At 37.9% G+C, this 13263-nt stretch overlaps 1 protein-coding gene across 13 annotated transcripts in view; it reads right to left on the reverse strand.

Moving 5' to 3' along the window:
* Positions 1-13263, reverse strand: part of NFYA (nuclear transcription factor Y subunit alpha) — a 25424-nt gene continuing 12161 nt past the window's right edge. For 9 of the 13 annotated variants that reach the window (XM_036867949.1, XM_036867953.1, XM_036867959.1 and 6 more), the window contains 6 exons: positions 9952-10083; positions 9644-9749; positions 8315-8481; positions 6139-6312; positions 5252-5353; positions 12-2601 (listed from right to left, as the gene is read on the reverse strand). In XM_036867949.1, the coding sequence (XP_036723844.1) occupies positions 2548-2601; positions 5252-5353; positions 6139-6312; positions 8315-8481; positions 9644-9749; positions 9952-10083 (735 nt within the window). In that variant the 3' untranslated portion in view covers positions 12-2547. Of the gene's footprint in view, positions 2602-5251; positions 5354-6138; positions 6313-8314; positions 8482-9643; positions 9750-9951; positions 10084-13263 lie in introns of all 13 variants that reach the window. The other 4 variants (XM_036867957.1, XM_036867960.1, XM_036867961.1 and 1 more) reach the window with 4 other exon arrangements.

The following is a 13263-nucleotide window of genomic DNA, read 5'->3' on the forward strand; positions in this document are numbered from 1 at the left end:
AAGCATTTTATAAATTTATTTTGAAAAATAACAATTGAAATGACATCAATGATCAATCACCTGTGCTCCCCCTACAGCTGAGAGGAAAAAACCTTCCGTAGAGTTGAGTCCCAAAGGAAAATCAAGACATTATCAGGCACCCATTAGCCAGAAAAATGCTGTTGGTCCAGTGGTATAGACACTGACATGTTCAATGTACCAGTGCAATTAAAATATATATTTACAATTATCCTGCAAAAAAAAAAAGCACTCAAGAAGTGAAATAACTATGCATTAAACCAATTATTCACTCATCCATTCACTCTTTTTGCATCTATGAAGCCATCACTACAGTCACAAGGACAAATGAATAAAAGAACTTCTAGTAACAAAAAAATCCAAACCTCACCCCCACTTTGTGGGTTATTATGTGCTAAAATGACCACAATAAAAGGGCCATGAGCTACCTGAAATGGCAATGACAAAATGACAACTGTATTCATTTCAAATAAAACCAAACTCAAACTCATGAAAAAAAAAAATCCGCAACAATATGAGGTTGGTATTACTATGTACAAACTTACAGACACAAATAAATAGCATTTTAGAACTGTTGTTGGCTTAAGTACTAGAAATTAGGTCTGAGGAATTTCTTTCTGAACTCTGCATCTTGAAGGTTCCTAAACAAACCAAAGGATATAAACTCTTCATTGTTTTTAGTAATCTATCATCTGAAGAACTTGGGGCTTACTGAATAAAGTTAACACCTAAAACTCACATAAAGAGCCAAAAGTTTCTAGTGAGCCCACAGGTCAACCCCGCCTAACATCTGCAAGCCAGGAGAGATGGCTAGATTCAAGGGACTAGGGAGATACTTCACTTCCTGCTTTCTTTGCATAGCTCTGTACCTCTGTTTTTACCATTACAGTGATTTCCCTTTGTGATGTTTTCTTTAGAGGGTTTAATTTCTTTTCCCTCTTAATACAGCTAGAGTGAAATCAAAGAAAGAGCCAATCTCTAGGTATTTAAATCAAACCCAAATGTTCTTCAAAAGGATTATATTTTCCTTCTTTGTTTCCAAGAAAACAGCAACTCTTCTGAAATATCATCTTAGTTCTCCCAGGGTTCCAGGTCTAGAAAAGAAACTGATTACCGAGGCACAACCCACTCTGGGAGTTGTGGTCCTGTTCCTGACCCTGCAGGAATCTCTATTTCCAGTCCGCAGTTTATCCCCAGAACATGGATGCAATGTGAAAACCTTTCCACACAATGCCTATGGAGAAAAGGGGAAACAAACGGAAACTGGCACCAAAGAATCAGCTGCCATGGGAAGAATGAGAATGTTCGCTCCCCAGGGCCAGCACAAAGCGCAGGAGTGAAGCCAACATACACCTCAAGCTCTAGCAGGCAACCTGGACTATGTCCAGGATAGCCTGATTGAACAGTGCTTTCCAGAAATTGTCAAGGACCAAATCTCAGACTTTTCCCTTTCCGTGCTTAAAAGGTTATAGTATAAATGTAAATTATTCTCTTCATCTTAATGATCCATCCCAGGCATCCATCCACTGGTGAATCGTGCTATATGACAACACGAGAGTATATATACTACCCTTTGTCCTTCTAGACTGAAACAAACATGAATCTTTCTATTCCCCAAATGCTGTCACAAAGCATGTGATTGAAAATCTCTAGTTCTGCTCTGTTAAGGAGCTACTACAAATGTCCTCAGCACTTCAGCACAGAAGTTCTATGGTTTTGTTCTCTACTTAGGAAAGGCAGTGTCAAGGTCCAGTACACTCTAAATTGTCTTAAAAGTAACCACAGCAAGAACTACAGTCCATATGACCTGTCAACAGACAAGCAGACCACAACTTGTCAAAGCTAAGAGATTCAGCTATATTTTTAGTGCTTGAGTCTTTTATCAGTCTATCCCCAGAGTTAGCTTTTTCTTGGCTGGAGTCCAAAAATACCAACCTATCATCTGGGTAGAAGGGATTCTTATTATTACCACAGATTAGATGAATGTATCTCAGAGAATTTATTGTTTCCATATCATGAGATGAAGCTTCCTTGCCTGGAAACCGTCTCTGAATACAAAGTGTCCATTAGTCAGCCTGAGAGCCCCCATCAGAGGGATGGGTGCTGTTTGGAATCCATGGGAAGGAGTGGGCTGCAGCTTCCCTGACTGCAGTTTAGGTTGAGAAGGTCGTTCTCCTCTGCTGAGATGGCCGGCTGGCATCACCAGTCAACATTAAGTGCTAGGTGTGGTACTGCTGGGCTGGCATGGGTCCCCTGCATCATTCCAATCCATGAAATGTCAATGTCACCAACAGTCTGAAATAAGTCCTGACTGAAAGGGTGAGACAAAGGCTTGCAACTTCAATTTGCCAGACATCCTTGCAATTATAATACTGAGCCACTTATTAAAAACTAAGTGGTTTCTGTCCTGTAGAAAAGGGCAGAATGTAATCGTCGGTGTCCCATTGGAAGAGCTGATCAGTTTCCTTGGAACAGTGGGAAACAGTGCCAGGAACATGACCTTGATCAGTTCCATCACATGGCCTGGGGTTAGGACACTCGGATGATCTGTGTCATAGCCTCTTCATCTGCTTGATTTGGATCCTACAAAGAAAGCATAACAATTAAAGTCCTTTGCAAAAGAACTGGGAACTCATGGCTCTCACTACTTATCACCAAGGGAAATACACAAACTTTGCTAAGTAAACCAAAGGCTTGTGATGTATCTAAGTCTGCACACACGGATTGAAACGCAGCTCCATTAGGAAAGAAGAGACAATACACCCTACTCTTAAAAAGATTCCAAGTCTGGCCTGGCATTCCATTACTAAACACTCCAGAGTTGAGAGTATCTCTCTTTTCTAAGCACCTATGCTGTGCTCTATGCTTAAGGATTAAGGGTCCTTAGGCAGCTAAGAAAAAGACCCAGAGAAACCAAGTCATGTTGTATATTTTCTGATCATCATATTTAAATACTGAGCACTTAGCAGGGCTGGAAAGGACGCTGGAATTTATTTACTTTAATGCACTCATTTTGTAGGTAAACCTGAAGCCTGGATGGGTAAAGTGATTTGCCTGGACTAGAGTCAAAAAGTTAGTGAGGAGCCCAGCAAGAACTAACTCCCAAATCTCTTGGCTCCGATTTAATCTTCTTTCCATTAAACTCTGCCTACTGCCTGCCTTTTACAAAAAACCTGCAGTGTTAAGACAAGGATCAGTGCTTGGGAGTTCCCTGGTGGTCCAGTGGCTAGGATCTGGCGCTTTCACTGCCATGGCCAGGGTTCAATCCCTGGTCGGGGAACTAAGATCCTGCAAGCCGTGCAGTGTGGCAAAAAAAAGGGGGAGGGGATCAGTCCTTGGAAGCTTTTTGCAACACTCCACAATAACCACCTTCAGTTCCTCCACACCAACACTCTGAAGCCTCAACTGGTGTGATCCAAGAAAAAGCTGAAACATTGCTGGAGGTGGTAGGACCAGAGGCTGGGTCTTGATCAGTGAGCATGAACAATAACCAGCCTCTACTGAGCTCTCACCATGCACTAAGCACTGTGCTAAACAGGTGCCTAATGTGACTTACTGCATGAAATCCCAACATTCCTATAAAGTATCAACAGCATCCCACTTGACTGGTGAAGAAAGTGAGGCTAAGTAACTTACAGAAATAGTTTGAGATCTGCTGCAGAAAGCAATGAGCAACTAGCATGCATCCTTGAGCACGGGACTGACATGATTAAGAAAGCACCATCTTTTTTTTTTTTTTCGAAAGCACCATCTTATAAAGACAGATTTGACAGTAGTGCAGGTGGGATGTGATGGGTATACAGAATAAAGCATCAGCAAATGGGAGGAACCCATTAATTCAACAAACATTTACTGAGTGCTTGTTCTTAAATGGGCATCATGCTAAGTACAATAGAGAACAACAATCCTCGACTTTCTACACAGCTTACAGTCTAGTGAAGGAGACAACTACTGCACGATCACACAAATAAAACAATATGATTATCAATATTGTACTCAAAAGAAAAGGAAGATGTGAGAAAATAATGGGGTAGAAGAGACCTCTGGATATGGCCTCTCAGATTTAAACCAAGACCTAAAAGAAGGAGATAGCCAAGCAAAAGGATGGCATGAGAAGCTTTACAGACCAGCTATTTTGAAGACAAAGGTTCCTGAACAGTATAGCAAGAGCATAAAGACCAAGCAGCAGGAGGAAATAAAGCCAGAAGTGGGCAGTAGCTAGATCATGCACGGCCTTGCTGGCCATGGTAAGAACTCTGCATTTTAGTCTAAGTGCAAATGGAAAAGGGTGGGAGTAGAAGGGATTTAAGCAGGATGATGATGTGATATGATACACGTTTAGAAAGATCACACTGACATGTGGAGAGTGAACTAGAGGGGCACAAGAGGAGAAGAAGGGAGACTAGGCAGCTGCTGTAATAACAGAAGCAAAGAAGAGCAGGTTAGACCAGGCTGACAGCAGTTACGAGGGAAAAAAGTAAGCTGATTGAGAGTATATTTTAGAGTTAAAACCAAGAGGACTTCAAGAATTGGACAATTCTAGCTTTAATAACTGGGCGAATGGACATGTTACTTGTTGAGAAGAGTGTCTGGTTTAGGCATAAAAAAATAAAATAAAAACCAACAGTTCTATTTTGGACATACTGACTAGAAATGCCAACAAGATACAATCAGTGAAATTAGATGTAAGAACCAGTATGGTTACAGACTAAGTCCTGGAATTACACTGCCTAGGTATGAATTTCAGTTGCACCATTTTACTAAATATTTTACCTTAGGCAAACAACTTAACCCCTCTAAACCTCAGATTCAAATGTAAAATGGAAACTATAATTCTTACCTCATGGAGCTTGAGCTTGTTGTAAAGATTCAATGAAAAAATGCTTACAAAAGAAAAGTGCTTAACATAATGGCTGGCACACAGCAGTTAAGTGTTTGCTGCTGCTGCTACTACTACACTAAGAAACAAACTTGTTCTTTGAAAATCAAGAAAAGTGAGAATTTCAAGAAGGAATTAATAGTAATAGCTGGCAAAGACTGGAAGGAAAAAGGGCCACTGATTAAAGACCTTAGTTCTTTTAAGGTGAAAAGGGCTCTAAGACACACAATGTTGCACCCAGTTTAGAGACTGATTAGTCCCTAGTTTGAAAATATCAAGAGGACAATGCGAAGGCTTCCACCCAAGAAAATACAAGGCAGTAAAGAGAAGAATAAAAGGTATAAATCTTCTTACCTGCATATGGGGACTATCTTTTTCCTTTGGAGAGAAAAATCGTCCACCTTCACCACGCTTCCGTGCCATGGCATGACGGTGCCGAGACTCATGCAGGTATTTCTAAAATAAGAAAAATAAAACTACTAGCTGAAACTAGCATAGCTGTCTAATGATTAAAAGTTTAGGACAGCTGTGATCAAAGCCACCAGGGGCAATTATGACCTTGTATTATGGAGAAATCTTTGGAGAAAACACAAACAGCAGCTAACCATATCTAACTATCATAAGAATGTAAATGCCAAATAAGTAATAACTAACTAAAGATTCCCCAAAGATATAAAAGAGATGACTACCTACCTCCCAATATATATCCTCTCTTTCACTTTAATAACAAACCAAATTTTAGTTGGTTGCTCAGTAAAAAGACTGCATTTCCTACACTTATTTGCAGTTAAGTGTGGCCATGTAATTAAATTTTGGCTAATGAGAGGTATGGAACTTCTTGAATGTTTCCTTGAAAGAATGCCTTTCTTATTCCCTTTGCTCCTAGGCTAGAGCCCAGACAGTCATCTTGGACTATGGACAGCATACTAAGAATATCAGGACAGTAAGAAAGGAGGAGAATGGGTCTAGAGGACTGGAAATGTGCTACCACAGCCCAAGACAATTTATCTCTGGACTTCTTTTACGTAAGATAAAAAAAACACACCCTATTTATGTCATAGTTATCTTTTAAATATTGTAGTTGAAGCGCCATATAGCAATAATAAATGCTTTTACAAAAGGTAGCAGCTATCTAAGTTCAATGTTTGGAAGGTACTCAAGGAAACAAACTACATAAAAGGTAATTTCAAAAGTAGAACCCTGCCGTTCTCATCCTGTATCCTTCCCAATGTTATACATACCCTTCTTTCCTTTGGAATTTTCCCTTCTGCCTCTAATTTAGCCCGGGCTTGCCTCCTCTTAAGTATACGGTGGTACTGTTTGGCATTCACATAGAGAGGCTCTTCTTCAAGCATCTCTGCCCCAGGGAGAGGGATTCTCTGGATAGCAGGCACAGAGCCAGCACCAGGTACCATCTGTGTGAAAAGAAAATCAGAGCTTATTAACTAGTGACATGAAGTACGGACATGGGAATCAGTTTATTGGTCCCTGTTAGTTTTCTTCTGAATGCTACAAAGAGCAGCTTTTATAGGACACTTAGTTAAATGCAGATTCTTGGAGAACATTTACCCCAAAGGCCTGCATTTTATTTTTTTTAATATCTTTATTGGAGTAAAATTGCTTTACAATGGTGTGTTAGTTTCTGCTTTATAACAAAGTGAAATCAGCTATACGTATACATATATCCCCATATCTCTTCCCTCTTGCATCTCCCTCCCTCCCACCCTCCTTATCCCACCCCTCTAGGTGGTCACAAAGCACCGAGCTGATCTTCCTGAGCTATGCGGCTGCTTCCCACTGGCTATCGGTTTTATATTTGGTAGTGTATATATGTCCATGCCACTCTCTCACTTCGTCCCAGCTTACCCTTCCCCCTCCCCACGTACGCAAGTCCATTCTCTAGTAGGTCTGCGTCTTTATTCCCGTCCTGCCCCTAGGTTCTTCATGACTTTTTTTTTTTTAGATTCCATATATATGTGTTAACATATGATATTTGTTTTTCTCTTTCTGACTTACTTCACTCTGTATGACAGACTCTAGGTCTATCCACCTCACTACAAATAACTCAATTTCGTTTCCTTTTATGGCTGAGTAATATTCCATTGTATATATGTGCCACATCTTCTTTATCCATTCATCTGTTGATGGAAACTTAGGTTGTGTCCATGTCCCGGCTATTGTAAACAGAGCTGCAATCAACATCGTGGTACATAACTCTATTTTGAATTATGGTTTTCTCAGGGTATAGGCCCAGTAGTGGGACTGCTGGGTCGTATGGTAGTTCTATTTTTAGTTTTTTAAGGAACCTCCATACTGTTCTCCATAGTGGCTGTATCAATTTACATTCCCACCAACAGTGCAAGAGGGTTCCCTTTTCTCCACACCCCCTCCAGCATTTATTGTTTGCAGATTTTTTGATGATGAAGGTCTACATTTTAAACAAACATTCCAGATGATTCTGTAATAGGGGCCAAGGAGCCATACTGATAAATGACACAACCATGTCCAAATTTTTGTCCACACAACTGCTCCATTTTCTAGGAATGTCTGCTGCCATCTAATGGTCATGAACGGTAATCGTAAGGCAATAAAAGGGCACAAGGAAAACACAAAGGAACATAGGTTCAGATTGACCAAGTGCTACTAAATGCTTTTAGTTATATAAATAATTTAATTAAATTGTTAACTTACTATATAATTCAACCCATATTTTCCTAAACAAACAAAAACAAAACACTGTACTAAATGTATGAGGAAACAAGTAACAGGCTCCCGTGCCCCACTACCTTCCCAACTATAACAACTTTGAATGGTTGATTGTTTTTTCTGGTAGTTCCTCTACTTCTGTGCAGGTTTCTACTACTCATTCTTAATTTATCCATTTTTGGTACTGTATACTGACATCCTATTTTGACATATATGAGGATTTAGCTTTCACTCACACCACCCAACTCTCCTTCCCTATCTTCCCGATATATTTACATCCCAGTTTTTGGTTTCTCTATTGATTACAATCTTTCTAATTTTGAACTTACTTCTTGTTTTACCCACTCTGGGCAATATACTTTCCACTTCCCGAAGATCAGTAGTTTGTATCTCCCTTCATTATTTGAATTATGAATAAGATTACAGAAAAGCAAATACATCTGTTTATCTTCTGCTGTATCTCTAGCACCTAGAATAGTCTCTGGCACATAGTAGGTGCTCAGAATGGATTATGGTTTGTTGTAATGTTTATTGTAAAAGTAGATCTCTGTAAGTGTCCTAAGGGATTAATCGCAATCCCAAGAGGTCAGCATTATAAACAAGCTTTGTGAGAGATATCAAATTGCAAGTTGAAGAAATTTTCAAAGACAAAGATACATGGAAAAACAAATTACAGATGAGAACAGTGAAATGAAAAATCAATTTTCTTACCATGACCATTCCTCCTGAATTGACCACATTGCCTGCCACTGGTAGTGTCACAGTGACAGTCCCTTGCCCACTGCTGGTTGTGTTGGTATTGGCTCCGGTCTGAACAATCTGTGCTCCTGCCAAACTGGCTGCAGGGATGGTGATCATGCCTGAAACAGGGACTGTAACTTTAAGAAAATAAAACATAAAACAAACAAAAAACAGGTACACAGAAAGGAGGGAACACAGTTAGTCCCTCTTCTATCTGGCACACACTTATTCACCCTGGAAAAACATACTCAGAAGCACAAGGGGAGAAAAAGCACTCCTCCATTCTCTCCCTGGTTTGCTGTATATAATCCAAGTAATCACAATCTTAGAAATTCTATTAACTATCTGGGTTTCAGTTCTGAATAAAACTACCCTTGAAATGGATAATTCCCTGGCTATTCCAATAATAGTTTTCAATGGGTGACCAAAAAGTTTGGAGGCTTCCCTTTCTATGGGTATGACTCCAGCTATATCAACTGTTCTTATATATATGAATAACCTGCTTCAGGATGAAGATTTTTATAAACTTTTAATTTGTTTACCCTAAATTGACGATGAGTCAAACAGTTGCAGGACTAAAACTTAAAACTAAACCAGGTACTCCAAGCCCCCAAGCTATCACCAGCAGCACTTGAGGATCTGTTCAGCATTCTCTGAGCTCCTGCCAGTTCAGGCCCTCTCCCGAGTCATGGGAGAGCACACTTACTGCACTCACTGGATCTTGTATACTGCCAAATTTTAATCACATGTCAAACCTTTAGTCATAGAATACATACCTCTAATAAGGGCTATGCACTGTGTTTATTTGGTCACATGCATGTCTCACTTACTAGACTAGAAGGTCTAGAGAAGAAAACTACTTTTAGTAATGTGCTACATATACAGAGTGGGCATATAAGTCTTTTTGGAATAAATTAATAATGCAGTGGCCCAGAAAAAAAAAAAAGCAGCAATAGCAATAAATGCCAACTTGACTTATGATGTTTGTCTCTACCACTAAAGAAACTCCATATTTCTAATCTATTTAGAAAACATTTCTTCCCAGAAAGAATAAAAAGCTTATATAATCCTCAGGGTCCTAGTGGTTGTCTTTAACAACCACTGTAGTTCTACAAATGGAATCAACATTGGTCGCATATTGGTGACAAGGAACTAACAATCAAGGGAGACTTAGAGGAAATTTTGTTGTTTTTCAAAAATATGTCGTATAGAGGTCACCACAAAATTTCTAAAGCAGTCATTTGTTCAAGATAAAAAGGATGCCCCCAAAAGTGCCACAGAAATGATGGGCACACGTACCTTGCTGGAGAATGGTGCCATCTGCATTAACTGGCTGATAGACGATGGTCTGCCCTTCGGCAGTTTGTGCCACTTGCTGCCCCTGGACAGCAATCTGCTGTTGCGTCTGTAGGAAATAAATAATGACACAATTTAACAGATTCCAAAGACACCACAAAGAAAAGGACTATGTAGTCCTTTTTAAGAAAAAGAAATTTTTTGGATGGTTTTCTTCCCCATTTCTACTACATGTGAAATATTTGACTCAGTTGTCTAACCCTCCCAAAGCAGCTGTGCTCCTGTGTTGACACAGTGGACAGTGGAATTACCTGCGTCTGGCCAGCAGTGACGGCTGTCTGGGGCTGCTGGATGATGATCTGCTGGGTCTGGCCCTGCTGGCCCTGCACCTGCACCGCCTGCCCACCCTGGATCTGGATCTGTCCAGGTGGGACCAACTGTATCTGGGGAACAGAACATAAAAGATTAGTATCCTGCTGACACTGGCCTCCTATGGTTCTGGAGTGTTAGTTACCCAAATTCCTCTAGAAGGCAGGAAATGCTCTCAAGAGGAAAAAAAGAAGTCCTGTTTTGCTCTATTATGAATTAGAGATAACTTGTTTTCCATTTATGAAACAATGGGGGAATTTTGACCACTGTCTGGATACTGGATGATATTATGGGATCAATGTCAGTTTTTAAAACGATGATAGGCTGGCATGGGTATATATTTCTAAAAGCATGTTCATTTAAAAATATACCCTAAATATACCTAATATACCCTATTTTTAATAGATGAAATGGTACTACATATATTCAAAATAATCCTTGAGTAGGGGAATATAGATGAAAATGGATTTACTTAAACATAATACTAGTTTGCGTGTTAAAATGGGTGATGAGGATTCACCATACCATTCTCTTTGTTTTTGTCTGTTTGAAGTTTTTTATAATAACATATTGAAAAAAAATTAAGTAATTCCTAATTTTTCCAACTGGGATTCTATAAATATGTATATACAAAATCCTTAAAAGATTTTGTACAGAAAGGTTGAGACTATCATATTAGACACCCCTGCAGTCAACACTGAGATTTAACAAATTAAATTAGAAAGTGTTGGTAAATAAACAAGTAAAGAAATTTATCTGGTTATCTGGATCTTTTTCTACCTGTTTTGGATAGCAAGGAATACGTGTTATTGGTCAGTAGGGTTTCCTCTTCTATCTATTCATATTCTTTGCCCATTTTTCTACTGGATTGTTATTTTCGTATCAGTACATAAAAAGAATTTTTTTTAGTGTATTCTGGATACGAACCCAGTTATGTGTTAAAAATACCTTCTCCAAATTTTGTCTTCTACCTTTGTTTTATGATATATTTTGATGTATACAAGTTTTTATTTTAACGTAGTCAAATCAATTTTTTTTGGCTTTAAGAAATCCTTCTGTATGCCACAGCATAAAGAAAATATTCCTGTAAAGAGAATATAAAAGTTTCCAAGTACGCTTTTTTCCATTTAGATCTGTAATCTATCTAGCAAGTATTTTTGATATAGCATGAGGTAGAGATCAATTTTCTTTTTTGATATCATTCTTAAACCATTTCTTCACTGACACTTTATACTATTTTTGTTATATACCAATTTCCAATATTCTTGCATCTATTTCTTGGCTCTCTACTTTAGTTCCATTGTCTATATCAAGCCAGGGATATTAATCTGAGAGCATAGGTTTCAATGGCATTCTAAAACAGAAGATGCAATCCAAAAAAAGGTTAAGTACACTTCTAAAAGACACGGTTATTCAAAAAACACTAAAGCAACCTCTAATAAAAATGGATTGAAATTTTAAGCATTCTAAGGGAGGCTATGGGATCTCACCTAGAGACATATTATGTAACATTAACAGAAAATAATTTTTCCAAGATGGTTTGATTAGTTACAGTCCTGCTTGGAGGGAGGGGGATAAAATAAACATTTCAATGTCTCTTAAAGGCCAAAAAAAAAAAATCCCACAAAAATCACAGAATTCAGAGCTGAAATGAACCCTAGCAATCACCTGATATAAACTGCATTTTCAAATGAGAAAACTGACACTCAAATGACTTGGCCAAGATCAGAAAGTTTGTTTAATGGCAGACCTGTGAATGAAGTCAGGTCATTGCACTAGTGGTACAATGTTCCTAGCACTGAATCACACTATTTCTATTCAACAGAGAAGAGGGAGTGGCAAGAGGGGGCTGGAGACGAGGCAATGACAGCAAGGACAGAAATGAAATAGCAGTGTGAAACTGAGGCAAGTACACACACTAAAATATATTTAAAGGCTCATACATTTATGCATGGAGAAACATGGAAACTATTTTTAATCCTAACTAAAACTCTATCTTGGCAAAAATATGCCAATAGCTTTAAAAATGATCTTACCCTTCGCCCAACCAATTCTTCCACTCCAAAGAAATTACCATAAGATTAAATTCAACTGAAAAAATAAAGCTATAAAATTCAAATACATTTATAGTAATCTTACCTATAAAAGCAAAAAAAGAAAAATAAAACAAACAAAAATCCCTAACTACACTTTGTAAATTAGAAATTCTGATTCATCAAATTGACCATTATGAAGGAATTAAAAATGATAAGAAAATCATGTGGGGGGGAAAAAAAGCAAAGTAAAACAAACAAAAACACCAAACACACAATGAAAACTATGTGCATGTGTATAACTATGTCTGAAAGGTGTGCACAAGACTACAAGGGAATATGCAAAACTTAAAAGTTTGATTTATCAAGCATAGCCAAATTTTTTTCAACTTATATTACATTCCTCCAGAAAAATGAAGACATTAATGAAATAATTGTAACTGTTAAAACAAATTAAAGATATAAACAGCTTTAGAAAATTTTAGTAAAAAGTTCATAAACATATATACTCATTGGGATTTAGCTATTAATTACAAAGGTGAGATGACTTAAGTATATACTTCTCTGCAAATTATTTCTCACTAAAAATACTTCAATATTAACCCCTCACCCAAAGTCAACAGTTCATCCTTTTTAACAAGGACATAGTACACTCCATATGAATATAGTATGATGTATTCAACCATTTCTTTATCCTTATTAACAGACACTCAGGCTACAATTTTTTTTTTTTTTTGCTAGTAGAATGCTGCAATAAATGTCTTTACATTTCTCCCTAAATATTGATGCTTTTGTTCATATAGAATAGATTCTCAGAAGCAGAACAGGTAGATCAAACGGCTTATGTATTTAAGAGTGAGATACCTTTCCAAAATGACTTTAGAATTTGAAAATTACCAAAAATAATGAATGTTTCATTTTGTTCACACCCATTCTAGCACTGGATATAATTACTGTTTAAAATTTTTGCCAACAAGATAAAAATCCCTCTAAAAATTTGATGCCACAGAGTTGTGTGTCCTGTTTACTTTTGTTTTCTGTTTCTGAATCAGTCTTTCCAGTGGATTTACCTAACTACTTTATATGTCTGTTTAAGGAATCAGCTTTTCTTTACTTTTCTACATTTGTTGGTTTTCTACTTCATTAATTTTAACCTATCTTTTGCTCATTTTGTTCTTTTCCTAACTTTCTAAGAGAAATACCATTGTTTATTTGCAGTTC

Source organism: Balaenoptera musculus, chromosome 11 (genome assembly GCF_009873245.2).
Source record: "Balaenoptera musculus isolate JJ_BM4_2016_0621 chromosome 11, mBalMus1.pri.v3, whole genome shotgun sequence".
NCBI lineage: Eukaryota > Metazoa > Chordata > Mammalia > Artiodactyla > Balaenopteridae > Balaenoptera > Balaenoptera musculus.